The 15,586-nt window shown below is 47.8% G+C and overlaps 1 protein-coding gene across 1 annotated transcript in view; it reads right to left on the bottom strand.

Annotated features, from left to right (window-relative positions):
• Positions 1 to 11,586, bottom strand: part of Dg (Dystroglycan) — a 51,775-nt gene extending 40,189 nt beyond the window's left edge. The window contains exons 1-2 of the mRNA XM_077682752.1: positions 11,389 to 11,586; positions 2,414 to 2,586 (exon numbers count right to left, since the gene is read on the bottom strand). Coding sequence (XP_077538878.1) covers positions 2,414 to 2,584 — 171 coding nt within the window. The 5' untranslated portion in view covers positions 2,585 to 2,586; positions 11,389 to 11,586. The remainder of the gene's footprint in view (positions 1 to 2,413; positions 2,587 to 11,388) is intronic.
• Between the last annotated feature and the right edge of the window lie 4,000 nt (positions 11,587 to 15,586).

Consider the following 15,586-nt stretch of genomic DNA (forward strand, 5'->3'; position numbering starts at 1 on the left):
ACACACTATACCGATACGACGGCGACGCCGACGAGTCGTTAAAACATCGGCCAACTGACCGCGTTGTCACACCACGCCGACGGCGACACAAACACGTCGGCCGATGGAAAGTCGCCGTAGTGTGACTGACTCGCCGACCGAAGACGCCAACAAAACCGGTCGCCTGACTGGTCGCACGACGCGTCGTCAATCGACCGAGAAGCGAAAACTGCGCCCCGACAACATTCGTGCCGCAATGAACGCGGCTCTATTTTGTTAGTTTCTGGAGGGTAATAAACTCAGTAAGTTCCATGAAGCCCATACAACTCAACACTAGCGCTAATGCGATCCGTATTTTGGCGTTCGACGCTTCGGCCGTGCTCTTCGGCGACGCCGCTACCCCGGAATGCGTGTGCGATCGGCTCGCCTGTAGAAAATATAAGGTCAGTTTCGTGCAGAAGAACAGTTACGTAGGGTAATTTGGGTAATAAGGGATCAGTATCGGCAAAGGTTTTTAACGTAAAACGTAAAACCAAAGTACGGCAAGCACTATCCCTTCAGTGCAAAATCGCAGTCGCAGCCGGGCACACTTATTTTTGCGAGCGCTTTCGCAGAAGAGCAGAGTTGATGGCGATAAGCTGTCGCGGGGGCTTCGCGGAACCTTGCTGCGCAAGCGCTATTTAAAAAATGTGAGTTTACAAGCCAGGAATTCTGTAAACTAGCTAGTAAACACCGACGTACGACTCCAAGGATGGGCCTCCATCTAGTACACCGGCTATATCGCGGAGCGGAATCGTTTGTTCGCTGGCTCAGTGGTCTCGCGCGTTCCGCCCATCCGGTCAACGTTGCCGGTTCGATTCGCGGCGGAGGCAGCTTTTTTTTTTTTTTGAGCGTTTTTTTAGCATTTTTATGGTTTGCAAATCCATGGTTTTCATTTGTCTGCATCCGAGGATGCAGACAAAGAATCCGCGTCGGAGCTGTCGCGGCTTGACGTGACGAGTCGGCGTGTTTACTTCCGTGGTGAAGCACGTATGTGGGGGAGCAGACGCCGCAGTAAAGTCGCAACGTACCGCAGCGCCGCCGTGGCAGAACCTCCTCGCAACACTTTGACGTCACTGCTTGAATCGGCGCCCAGAAACCGAAACCGAATCCTGTTCACATGAATCGTGCGATAATAAATTTTTCACTCAGAATATGTGCGCGTGAGAGCATGTATCATGCTTTCTAACGAATTATAAAACGTTTGCAACAAAGAATGCACAAGCAACAAATTTGGTGGCACAACACCTTTAAGGCCTTCCAACAGATCGGTGTCAGTTTCATTCATCAGATCTGAGTCAGAGATCACACCCTGGGAGCTATTAAGGCTACGGTGGGGTGTGACCCTGATGTCGAGATCTGCGATGCGAGTTTGAGTCAAGAGATTTGTTGCTTGTTATTCACTTCTACAAGAACTTCTCCTGTTCTGAGTTTTTTGGCTTTGTAGGACTGACCAACAATGCCCTCAAGAAATTTGGAGATCAGGAAGACAGACTTTGCGGCAAGGGGGTTCGACGCATCAACAGATTCAATTACCAAAAACCTAGCATAGTTGTCCGGCTTTGGGAAACTCGTCGTTGGCAACGGAGGAAAGGATACTTCGGTGCGGCCCCTTTTAGGGGGCTGATCTTTGGATTTGGAAAATTTGGAAACCATATATCATAGTATAAAAGCAGGGAGACGGGGGTACTTTCTTCTTTGACTTTACCCTGATGGTCAAAGAGGTCCCGGAGCTCCCTGCCTGGTGAACAGACAGGGAGCCCATCCGCCGGAGCTTGACCTGGGCTCCGACGGCCACCGTTCGTGGTTTCTAACCCTCCACCTATAAACACATCGCCACGGTTGGATCCAGCTTATGTTTGGGGGCTCGGGGTCCGCGGTATCGCCAGTACCGTCACCAAGATTCCTCAAGGTGCCCCGTGCGGGGAACGCTTCCGAAATAGTTCACACGCAGTGTTTTTTTTTTTTTTTCTTTCTGAGACGCTTCATCTGTGCCCTTTGATGTGCAGTTGAGAGTTTAGTTAGCTGATGATTAGCACGGTTTACTTAGCTTAGCTCCCTTTTCTCCGATGAGTCTTACATGCGTGCGAAAACTGCTTCCACGTAACTACTGCAAAGCCCGGCCGTGCTGCCGCAAAACAAGGCAGCACCCCCCTGGGATGACCTCCGACGCTGAAATCGCACCTGGTTACACTAGAAATGGTTCGGTGCAGACTTTTAGCGAGTGAGTGACGACTGCCAAACTGGCCGCAACGTTACCCAACGCGCTAACAAACAAGACACAAGCAGGCTGAGCTGGTACAGACCAGAGTACCGGACAGCACGTGCTTTTTCCAGTACGAAGTTGAGGACCCTAGAGGTCCCCGTCTCCTGAGAAAAGCGGAGCCGCCCGTACCTGTAGGTGAGAAACGTGGCCTTCGAAGGCGTCATCCGGGATGGAGTAGTTGAAGAGGCGGCCCACCACCACGCTCGTGTCCGGCACTCCCCATTGCCTCCGCACGCCTCCTCCTTCCGCTGCCACAGCCACAGCCACAGCCGCAGCCAACGACAGCAGCAGTGCCCCCATGCCTGCACACAGAGCGGACTGCATTACGGTGGGTCCATGTACGCACGCCCAGGGGAAAATATTTTTTCTGGCTGGATTATTGAACCAGAAAATTTATTCTACCTAGAAATGGGCAAAATTTCTAGCTGGAAATTGTTTCTAGCTCGTTTCTAGCTGGATTGAAATTTTATTCTGGCTGGCAGCTATTACTTCCAGCTAGCATTTGTCAGTCCAGCTGGAAAAAAAAACAAAAAAACCTGCAAGCTGGAAATAATAGTCTCTAGCTAGACCAAGAATCTCTCTAGTTATAAGTTATCGGTTCCAGCTAGAATCTATAAATATAGTCAGAAATGAAGCTGGAAATTGATTTCTTGCTAGAAATGCTCGTTCCATTTTCACGGGGGAGACTGCGCTTAATGAGCGACATTGTCTGCTGTTTCTCATGTAGTTTGCATCATCCCTGCAGTAGCTTACAAGCTGATGAAATCTGAAAAATTGCAGAAACAACTTGTTGTCACGTTCAAAATAGCCACAGTAACGCACTCTATGCCACCATGTGGAGGAACAGCCAATTTCAGTGATGAGGCCGTAAAGGCAACTTCCATGGTCATTTTGAAGTTGTACCCAAGTATGGTATTTAGTAGCGGCAACAGTCATGGTGGTAGTGGCAGTGGGAGAACTTTGCACTTTGCAGTACAACAGCTTCAAAGAACAGAGTACCAGGTCTGTAGCAGTAGTCCGTCAGCAGTTTGGACAGAATAAAAATTAAAAATACAAAATTCTTTACGTAAAGAAAGGTCGTGAAATGGTGCTAGATGTGAGGATGGTGCAGCCCAACGGGGGAGGAATTTAAATACAAATTAACTGTACCGCACAACACGATTGCTTGAGGCAATTTTCCAGACAATGTCCGTTTAAAAAGCCACCATTTTAATTTTAGAGCATAATTAGGCTAAAACTAACTTGTGCAGCAGCAAAGGTATTCACGATGTGGCCTCTCAAAGCCCTGCCAAGGACTGCAACACAGCTTGGAAAGGAGGACTGGCCAGAGTTTTAAAGCAGTCAAACCTGCTTTGGCAAAACTTGGAGGTGGCTAGATTCTCCCCATTTGCATTTTTGCATTTCCGCACCACCATCAACCCCTGCTGGCTGGTCCCGATTGCATTGATGACCAGGTAAAATTTAAAAGAAAACTAAACTTAAGGCAGGTATTTTAAGCCCACTTTAATAAATGAACAGAAGCTCACCCCATGAAAACATGCTCTCTAAGGATGGGCTATAAGGATGCTCTATAAGGAGAAAATTTTAATGCAATTTCAATCAGCTACCTTTGTGAATGTATATTCAGAATCGAATATGTTAATAAAACCTGAAAAAAAAAAAAAAAAGTGTGCACTTTTTTTTTAAGTTTGTTTTTATCATCAGGTTACTAATGCTGTTGAATACATGCCGTAGTAGGAATTCGATGATCCTTTATACAGTTGCGGAGGCAAACCTGTTGACATGTTCAGCCAGCTGGGAGTTCTCTGGTTAACAGTCATTCCAGCCCTCCTGAACATGCGAGCATGGTGTTGTCACTAGCACACAGAACAGTGTGTTGTTTACAAGTGTTAGTTCCACAAAGAGGAAATCCTTGCCACCTGCCATTGGTATCACATTAATATTACACTCGAAAAAAATCTGGCTTCACTAGCCAACTGGCTTTTTTTCACTCTTGAAGCCAAAATCAACAAAAAGCAGCAATATCTTCTTCGCTCTTCATCTTGCATGAAGCTTCTAAAAAATCCCTGGCCAATAAATCTTTTGAGTTCCAATTTTCTACTAATAAAACAAAGCTAAATAATCTTTTACAGTAATATTGTGGGGTTTTTTTTTTGCTTGTCTTTTTTTTTCCACCGTCACAGGCAACTTGTGAGCTCTTGAATCAAGAACCAAAGGATATGTAGCGACCGCATAATCAGTGTAACGTAGCCAGGAAAGAAGCGTTTCATCGAAGGAGTTCACCAGCATGGCCGATAAATGCAGATAAACGAAAGTGCAACGCATGCAAAGGCAATGGCAGATAAAGGAAGGGTTATATCCATCCTCGCCACAGCACTCGTGGGCAGCTACAGGGCTGCTCCCTCCCATAAAGGACAACCGGAGGACGTACTGGTGTCCTCTGAGGAGTTGATGAATTCAAACCAGGGTTTTAACTCCAGTAGTAAGGCCTTATGCAACGCCTTCTTTCTGAATGGAAAGGGGCTTGACGGTGCTGATGTCAGCAGTTGTCTACATTCTTTTGTAGGATTCTTGGTGCAGTGGCAGGCAGGTAATGAAGGGAGCCAACAATTTCAAAGAGGGCGAAGGTCGTTGTGCGTACGAGAGAATAGACTCGCTACAGTTATAACCATCCCTACAATTGAATTTAAGCCAACATTTCCCCACAAGCTTGTCTTTGAGTGAGTGTGCCAGAAACAGCTCCAGAGCACCGAGCAGAACATGCACCCAGATCGCACGGCGTTTCCACAGGGGCCACGGGTAAGTGGCTAAACTAGGCGCGGAAGTACAAGACACAGAAAAGATCAGCGAAGCCAATCTACAGCGGCCTCGACACGTGCGTCACCACTATCAAGGGCTGGTATAGCAATTATCTCTCATCTTTGTTAGTCTGAAAGAGAGCTTAGTGCAGATACAGTCGCTTTCGGGAAAAACACCTCGGGGACGGTGGGCTTGTCGGCCACCGTAGAATGGGTCTGCGCGATCTACAGACCTTGAACAAATAAATTCATCAAACAGCGACAATAAATCATTCAACACTGACAGCGATCATATGGGCAAACGCAACACGAATGTCAAGGATGGTGGTCGCTAATGGGAACGGGCAACTAGGGGCATCCAACGAACAAGGAAAATAAAAAATTCGAGCATTTTTACTACAGTGAAAAGGAAGACCGGTGAAATTCTGTTGGTGGTAACTATACTATACTCTGTTTCAGGTAACTATACAGAACTAAGGTGACTTGTATAGATCGAATAAAGGCACACATGCATGACTTCCTTAGAATCTGTTTTAGGATAGTTTCAATAAAAGAAGAGTTGCAACCGTTTTCTGTAATGATACTCTCTCTGTAGACAGCCACCAATTGACAGGAGCCAGGAATTTTGCAACACTTACAACTTCACTGAGACCTAGTTATGACAAGTGAAACTCTGGAACGACTGAGTTGTCCTACTGGCCAATTTCAGCAGAACTTTTCAAAGATTTTAATTTTTCTTTATTAATTTAAATAATACTGCAGACCAAGTGAATGGTCCAAGCATGACAGGCAAAACAAAAAAATGTACATGCACATACAATGCCATATTACTATACAATGCAATAAAGACAATAGAGTAATACCAGCACAAAACTCGCTTGGAGACATACTAAATAAACGTGCCAAGATACCTACTTTTTGAGCTGCAGAGCATTTTACGCTAGCATAAGCGCAAGCGATTCTCTGTCGACGCACCTGATAGACATACGCAATTTATGTCAGCAGAACGAAGCGGAAGATACCTTCGGTGTAAAAATTTCTGAGTTGCGTGCACAGTTTAGAAGATTGAGGGCACCAAACTAGGCTCACAAATTACAACAATTCGGTGATTTTAAAATATGGTAGCGATTAACGCATTTATTTATGCTTGCTTAGGACCACAAGCAGCAAAATATACTTGTGACAAGTGCGTGACTCTCCCTTCATCACAGCCTTGTAATACTGCGTGATGGATGAAGCAGCCAGACTGAACGGAAACTACAACTCAACTGCTCTTTTTTTCCAAAAACTCCCGACAGGAAACAGCGTGCTGGCAAGCCATATGAGTAGCTCCCGGCTCCAGTAACGAACGAGAGAGGCACCTGTACCTTCACCGAGTTTCCACGGCTGGCTAACGGTATTGGGGAGCACAAGCGTGGATACATATGCGAAAGCATTAAATACAAACTTGAACCTTACGTCCAACTATATGCCTTAGATTTGGGTACTTGAAATCACTTGCAACTTACACGCTATGGACACCCTAGTTAGGCGATTCAAATTACCTCATCGCTCTCTCTCATTTGGCAGTTTCGCAATGCGACACGTACCTGTACGGCTGAAAAGCCCATTTGCACGATCATCACATTTAGCAGTGCTTGCAGTGCCAGCTCTACTGCGCAACGAAGCATGGGCGAACGTGCGCTCTTACAGTTTTGACAACGCTGCCACGGTAAGATTACATATGGAAAATTTGATTTTCCGTCTTGCATAACTCCTGACCCCAAATTCTTAAAAGGAAGGCTTTTAAATTGCCTGGTGGCTTTCCTTACACTTGCCCTTTTCTGGCCGGCCATAAAACGCTGCCTTAAAAAGCCTTAGCTAGGCTCCTGAATGTGCGGGATCGTCTGCAAAGGATCACAACCTGCCAGCTTGTTTTGTCTTATTCATGGTTGGATAAAGTGTAGCCAGTTTTATATTTTTTGGTCAAGCTTAGTTGCCATCACTCGTGAAGCTTATTTTAAATCTGTGCCTTGAGGCCCTGGTAAGGTACTTCTCACACATTTACAGTGCTGGTCTGGAATTTTATTGTCAGTGGTTCTACGGAAGACAGATGCACATACACTGACACTTAAAGCTCCATGGCAGAAGCAAACCCAGCTTTGACAAGCTAACTAAGAACAACTCGTATCAGGTTTCTTTGAAAAATTTGAGTGCCTCGGGGAACCTATGAATTACTCTGGATTATATGGTTTCAGGCTAGGATGAGAATACATGCTTCTGTAGGGGAAATATTCGTATTTATTTCACTTGTAAACCAACACAGTCGTGAGCCCTGCTGTAAGGTCCAAACTCAGAACGGTGACTTCCTTGCTTTGCACTGCAGGACGTGCGGTCGTGGTTCTGCTTCTGAGAAGCATGGTATTTCGACAAGGCATCGTGATGAATTGATGCGTGAAATTATGGAAGCTAAATGTATTGCCTGTTTGGGAGACGAGTACGCTTCCAAGCCATCCATTGCACTGGTGACCAATGAACTAGAATACTTGAGATGAAGACTGCGAATCTGCGCGATTGCTTAAGATATCTCCTGTTTAAAAACGAGAGGGCATCGTTTTGAAATGGTGGGGCAGTGCCATGTAAATGCATGTGCTCTCGGGTTGGGGTGCCGCTTTGAGGGACGGAGAAAAGACGAAAACCCCCGAGGGGAGCACTGCAATCAGGGCGCAAAGCGACACGCACTTCCCTTCAGTCGTTTTGCATGTCGCTTTGTGCCCTCGTTACAGTGCTCCCCATGCTTGTTTTTGTCATTCTTCTTCCCCTCAAAGCAGTGCCCCAACTTGAGAACACATGCGTTTGCATGGCACTACCGCACCGTTTCGAAACGAGGGCCTCTCGTTTTAGAGAATTGGGCAACAGCTCATCATCATCTTTTTTTTAGTTTTTTTTTTTTTCTTTAGAGATTTGTTCTTTGTAATTGCTGACATTCTCGCACCACCTCGACTGTTTGTACACGTGGTGACAGTTTTGGGACTGGCGTCATGCTGCTAGACACGTGGTGGACACCACGGCCGGTCTGCGCACGCCAACGAGCGCGAGCGTGTCCACAACGGCAGTGGTGCAATGAGAACGGTGGTCACGAGCGCCCTCCTGTCATGGCGGCCGCCTCAGTGTTCATTTAGTTGAAACTTAAATTTACACAAATGAACGAGGCTGGGAATACAGTAGCCGACCAATTTTTCGGACTTGGAGGGGAATGAAAAATAGTCCAAATAAAAGAGCAGTCCGAAAAATGCACGAGTCATTACTCCAATGGGACAACTGCAATAGATGTTGGTCTAATAGATGTTGGCTTCCTAATGCGAGAGACTCGGGTTTGATTCCGACAACAGAAAGTTTTTTTGTTTTTTTTTTTTGAGGCGCTTGATGTGCTTTGGTGGAAACCCATTGTGTAAGATAGCACGCAGTGTGTTTTAGGCATAATGATTGAGATTTGGGAGTTCAATTTTGCAGACATTTCTTTTAGACCAAAGAAAGCTTCGCGTATCAACCACCTTTCCCTTTACCCACGATCATCATCATCATCGTCAAAAGTTGGCTTTCCTGCTGTGCTAAGTAGACGGTCGCCATCAGTGAGGCAAAGAAAGCTTTGCTTTAAAACCTTTTAGTTTTTCCTTATACAAAATGCCGACTTTCACATGCAGTAGAGCGCATGCCCAAGGACTTTAAGTCGACAGTTCTTCCCATCAAGAAACTTTGTGTGATCTGAGCAGTTGTAACTGTGTCCTTCCGACTTTTCCCATGCAAGATGGGTCACATAAAAGTGGGTCACTATCCACGGTGCAACAAATTCAACCAAAGACGTTAAACGTTCCAGAAAAAGTGAAGTTCAGACCAGGATTCAACTTCTCGACCAAACGGAGGGGACATCAAGGGCTACTTGGTTGAGTCCATGCTTCTGGGGTGTTTTATTTTAAGAGACATTCCTTTAATGCAGAATGTGTTGTATAGCTGCATTTCGTTTGGCAAACAGACCGAGAAATGTGCCCCATGATGTTGACACACACAGTTCCACATGTAAAATGATGATTGATTGTAGGGTTGAACACGCCGACGCAACGCAGGCACTAAGGTGCCGTCATAGTGGAGGGCTCCAATTAATTTTGACCACCTGGGGATCTTTAATGTGTGCCTAAATCTCGTACACACGAGAGCGTTTTTGCTTTTCGCCTTCATCAGAAAAGCAGCCGCCGTGGCCAGGTATCGAACCCGCGACCTCGTGCTCAGCAGCGCAATGCCTTAGCCACTGAGCCACCGCGGCCCGTATGTAAAATGATGAAAATTTTGGCTAAACAGAAATTGAAGCCGCTTCACTCTGTGTTACAAAACGGACGCACTGCCACTGTTAAGAGAATTCATGAGGACATCAATGAACCAGATGTGCACACACTGACAACAAAAGACATGGAACGAGTATTGTGATGGCCAATGCCGCCATTTTCACAGCAAAGGCTGCCAGCACAAGCTGCGGGAGTTCATATCGACATGGGGGATTGTCCAAGAAACTACAATACTGACAAAGCTCCTGGCCGTAAACCTTCTGAACATGCAGCGACTGAAGGTTAACTAAATATACAGAAATATAACCAAGCTCAGCCCATTGTATGCTTTCAACCTTCTCTCTGAGTGATCAAGCGGCCTGACAATGCTTTCCACCAATAAGACCACTTGCACACTAGTGACCTATCACAGAAATGTTTGTGGGAAAAAAAAAAGCGAGACTCAAAACAGCTTTGGTCTGGGCAGTTCTGATGCACTGGCTGAAGCTCATATTTGGTATACTGAATAACAAGCTAAAGCAGGGATCTTCACAATGTGGAGCTTTAACGTAGTCTCTGTCGCTTCAAAAAGGCCCAAAAGTCTACAGGCGCCAAGTCGAACGAATGCAAACCATTTTTCTCTTTTTTGCACACACCATCCAGATGTAATGAACTTTGATAGAATGTCGGCAAGTCAGTGCTTGTGATGGCAGCGACGCATTCTGCAGCTGTGTCCAGAGCATTCACAGCCACACAAATTTTTTCCAGTCGCTTTGAGAAGAGTGCTACATTTTGTGCGGCATTTCTTAATTGAGTTCCTCTCCGCAGTGCAGTTAATAATTAAATTCCTCTTGCTGGACATTTAGTGCAGCACTTTATGCAAGTAACTCTTTCTCTCTATAACATCAATTTGATCACTCTCACCTTCAACTCCCTCGTGCAATTTGTACGTATCCGGATTTTTTTTTTTTTTTCCATGGCAATGGCAAGGGCACACTTTACCAACAAAAAAGCCCTCCTCTTTCCTTCGGTAGCCAAAGGGTTGCTCGTACTTTTGTAAAATATTAACGTCTGTTTCTTTACTGTTACCGGTAAAAAAACAAAGCACTGAGCATCCCAGCAGGCTCATTTTCGCTGTTAGAATATGAACCGATAACCTTTAATGCTCCGAGACACAATTCCCGTTGCAAACAACAGGTTCACAGACAAGACGTTATTACGGATTAATGGTCCACTAATTACGCTCCAGGTTCATAGAAGAGAAAGCTTGTTTGCAAGTAACCACGGATTATCTAGACAGCGACGCCTCAACGAACCGAAGCCGTCGCCACAACTGCCCTTTTTTCAGAACTGATTATGCATAGTAGCTCCGGAAAGGAGAGCCTCGGAAGGAGTACTCGCCAAGGGCTTCGCAGCACGTTTTAAGCACGCGCGAGCCAAAACGTGCTGCGTACGGCACACAAATAAAGGAGGCAGGCTCGAGGCAATGCCCCGAACAGTGCTTGCCGCAACGGTATCGGTCGCGATAAGCCGAGGCGCGGCTCCAGCGCAACGCGTGCGCCATGGCGAGATCTTCCGGTCCTGCAGGCGCGCCCACGCTTGCGCTCGTCCGCCCCCGAAATGTTTATTTTGCCGGCCCAGGCGGCGGCGGGCAGCTGGTACGGCTCCGGGTGCAACCAGACCGCGACGCCCACCACCCAACCCCTGCGGTCGGCCTCCTCGAGTCACCGGGCATTCTCCGGAGTGCGAGGTCACCCGCGCGAGCCGCGAAAACACTGCCATGTCGCACGGCCGCCGCCCGGATCTCCACGGTGCCGGCAATTACGCTCATTTCTCGGAAGTGTGTGCCGTACGCCGAAAAGTCACGATAGCACTGCTGGCTTACCACGAAGCAAGCCTAACCGCGGCGGACTCGCAACCGTCCGCGCGTGCGTCCCGCATCCCGGAACGAGCTGCGGTTCGCGCGAGGCCAGCTCCGCTCGAGGCGGCAGAAGTAGCGATCGCTCACCCGGCTCAATCCAACGTTGCTCCGTCCGCCATGAAGCCGTCGCACGAGCGACACACGGTGCTCAACACCCAGCACAAGTTGCAGCCAGACGCAGCGAGAATGTGACAGCGGGGGAGGGGTCGAGCGGGCGCACGCCGAACATGCAGCAGGGGGTCGTCGCTTGCATAGAGTTTCGTAGAGGAGAATTTGGCGCTAGTGTCTATGGATGGACGCGCCAGGCGCGCTTACTGACTTCTAGTGGGCTCACGAGATGCATGCGGGCTGGTTGTGCCCTTCGTGTGAATGCGGAAAGATGGCGCCAGCAGCGCGTCCTCGTACAAGTTGCCGGCTAGGCTGCTTTTACCCACGCCTTTTGGAGAACAAAATATGACCATGCTATCGGGAATATTACGTAAACTATTTTATGCAGCTGAACATTCTTTTTCAAGGCCGCTAAATTCTTTTTCAAGGTGGCGAAAATGGCCTTTACTGGCGAAGTTTATGGAAGCTTCCTGGTTCCACGCCGCATGTTGTGTGCATGGGCTTACACGACTTGCTTGCATGACCCCGCCTGGCGTAATTCGATGTTGGAGGGCACTTACAAGGCTATTTAATGATAACATGAGGTGAAATCACGATGAACAGTCATTTTTTATAGTGTTGCTCAAAGGGGACTCCTTTGCCCGCCTGCTCGCTTTGACTCTGATGCAGACAGCCAAGACAGCGTACGATGCGGCAGCTGTGGACGTTATTGGAAATAACAGCGCTGCAGTCGCACTTTCACTTGCGTCGTCTGCTATAGCCATTCGAAAAGCGGCGCTGCGCTGCCTTGCGGTCGCGATGCTGCTCGTGTTTCATGCAGCGCCCACAACACAATGATTTTGTTACAAGCCACCAGCTCTCCTATGCCCCTAAACTTTACTGATTCCGCCGATGAGGTATATATATTTTTAAAAAGTCGGTAGGATGGGGCCGGCCTTGAGCGACAAGACCAAAAGGACAGTTCCTTTACGACTTTCTGCTGAGATACACCATTTGAACATGAGAATTCGAGCTAATCTATAGCGAGGCTGCCTGCCTGCCGTTCCCTAATCTCTAAGGGTGAAAGTTGGGCCCGTTGGTGTTGACTAATTAGAACCATTTTACCAGCGAGAAAAGAGAGGACCTAGCGATTGTCCTGTTTGCTTTTCTTAGGTCACTGTCCTAAAATGGTTCCCAATGAAGGCCAAGCCAGCAGATTGATTCCCGTTCGCGCGCTAACTCTCGCTGGCGTTTCTTACGGGTGGCTTCTTCCGGAGAGCGCGCAATTTTACCCAGTTCCTAAACATTCGAGGTGCGACCGCCAACCAAGGGTCTATTCGTTTTACCTGCAACACGTGAACCAGTTCAGGCGGTGCAGCACTTCGCCGTTCGTTTCAGTGGTGCAGCTCGCGGCACCTGAACCGCGTCATTAGACTCACCGGTGGTTCCGATGGGTGCAGGACGAGTCCATGGCTTTGCCTGCGCTCCCTGCCGAGGACGTGCAGAAGGAGACGAAAAAAGTGCAGGTCCGCTTTGCACCGCTGTGAACTGGTTCAAAAGGTGCAGGCTGAATCGAATATACTCCAAGTTTTTATACAACCTCCTTGCCACCAACGCACTCGTCCCCGAATCATCTGTTGGCTCCGCGCTCTCCGACTCCTCTCATTGACTCCGTCCACCTGCACTCGGCGCGTGCTCTCACCCGCGCCTTGGCTCCGCCCACCTGCGCATGGCGCCCGCTCCCTCTCTTATACGCGTGCGTTACCACGCCTCGCCCCATGAAAGCCTCGACCAAGAACAGCTTCGCTGTTAAAAGGCTGTGTTAAAGCAGCTTGACTAGACTAGACTAGACAAGAACCAAGCATGTACAGTGGAACGCAGCATAACAAAACACGTATAAAAAACAAGTGCAGTGACATACACAGCACTGTTTGATTACTAGAAGGAACAAAGCGCGTAACCGGAAGAGAAAACATGAAACCTACAATAATGTACGTATTAACAAGTCAGCCTAAAAAAGCGGAAATAAACAGTGCTGATTCGCCGATAGGAAAAGTAAATCGCGCATCCGGAAGGAAGATAAAATCAATGTGGTGTCACAACAGTGTACAGCTTGTAACAGTTAAGAACGGTCACATTATGAAAAGTAGTAGCAGTAATGACTTTACTAACGGAAAGGAGGCACGACGACCCTGGGTAGGAATGGAGGAGATACGGGAAGAACACTTCAGAAACCCACAAGGAGACATGGTCACCATTTATTTCATTCAGCAATGACATGCTCACTTGCCTTCTTTTAGAGGTGCTGGAGTTCAATGAGAGTTCACGGTCAGGCTCGTGGCTTGTTTGGAGGAACAGTCATAAGGAGTCGGTTCAAACCGTGACACGAGCTCATATATGCCGTTCGCTAAGGCTTATTTGATGATCGAATTCAAGAAGGGCAGTATCAGTTCTCACTCGCTGCAGCTGATTTCCTTCTGTTGCAGGTGGGGCAATATTCGTTCGGAGTAGCGCTAGACCAAAGATGAAATTAGCATGTTTCCAAGGTAAACACAAGTTCGGCGTGCAATAGGTGTCGCAGTAGGGCAACGCTGGAGTACGGAGCTTGCTGGGGCTGTCCATTTATGCGCGATATGAGGGGTCAGGGCCGAGTTTGCATAGATTTTGTTAGCCATGATTTCCCCTAAGATAAATTGGCGTATTCATGGGAGGTTCTGGCCATTGCTACACTAGGGTGGCCAATTGTGCTCTGGTGAGGGGGTGCGTAATCGGTAATGGTCGCCGGGATCAGGCCGCACGCCTCTTTCTCCAAATCCATCAACACGCGCATTTTCTTTTTTTGATCCGGTGGGAGCTCTGCGGCACCGAGATTCGAACCACGGTCCTTCTGCACGCGAGGTGGATGCTCTGCGTCTACGCCACCACTGCGGGCTCCCCCTACCCAAGGTGTTTGAGGAATTTTAGAGAACTAAGAACGCCGATTGGAGTGGCATCCCTCAGGTGTCGGCGACTTTGAGTCTTCAACATTCGTAGCTTGAGCTGCCAATCTGGTTGGGCGGGAAGGGGCGGCGGGGCGCTAGCATCCGCTGGAGATGTATGGAGCATCTCCCTGGCAACGGCGTGGGCCGAGCGGTTACCTCGCGCTCCGATGGTATGTGCCCAGGTGTCCAGACAACGCGGATGGCCAAGCCTTCAGTTTCAAATCTCAGGCCACGTGGAGGATGTTTTGGACTTGGAAACGGGATCTGGGACTAGGCGCGGTAGAATAGGCGCGGTATCGCATCCTCTCGGGCGTCACAGGCTGACCGCTTCCGCTCTTACTCCCTCCATTTTTACCTCAAAAATGGTTATTACTACTTGTACTTTCGAGGGAAAAAACAGTCCATTCTAGTTATTTGTCACTGGGAACTTCCAGAATACTGGTAGAATTAAAAATGTGCTATATAAGTCCCGGTTACTCTGGGTATAGACATGATTTTGGAGAATCCATCAGTTGATAAAACCAGATTATAAGTGTGAGTAATAGAGGAGCAATAACATCTAATACACGCTTACCGGTGTGCTTTCGAGGCCAGCTTCGTCTTTGCAACGACTGTTTTCAGATAGCTGCGACGTCTAAAGCACAGATTAAATATGTGCGCCGCTCGTGCAAGGATTCCGAGTACGTCAGTCAGTGCCTGAACTATTGTTCTCATCTTCTGATATATACAGGGTGGTCAAAGTTAAGTCGACAGGTTTTTTTAAAAATAGGCGCTTAGATTTACGCGAAGACCACATCTACAGTGAGGTTATGTGCCCAGGGGGACATATAATTAGGAGGTAATTATTGATGTAGGTGGCCTAATTAATTAAAATTGATTAATTAACTTTTTAGTGGCTGCAGTAACCAGGCATGTTTGTATTGGAAAGTTAGGCGCATTCGCGTTTCTACGCAGTTTCAGCTGACATAATTCTTCTAGCGCATCCGTAGTCCGATATATCAAATGGCGAAGTTTAATTGCTGTTCGTGTGATTACGCATGCTAGAAGTCAAGACCGGCGCATAGCTCCTCCTTAACGAGACCGCCCACAGTACGGCTCGAGGGCTTACTATCTGAGCCGGGGCGAGCACGTTCCCCTACCATGGTGCCAGATCCGCCAGACACAGAATGACCTCATATCAATAAATAACCATGCACTACCGCCTCTCCCGCAGAAAA

This window comes from Haemaphysalis longicornis, unplaced genomic scaffold, assembly GCF_048455015.1.
Source record: "Haemaphysalis longicornis isolate Haplotype H1 unplaced genomic scaffold, Haemaphysalis longicornis Haplotype H1 scaffold_9, whole genome shotgun sequence".
In the NCBI taxonomy this organism is placed as follows: Eukaryota; Metazoa; Arthropoda; class Arachnida; order Ixodida; family Ixodidae; genus Haemaphysalis; species Haemaphysalis longicornis.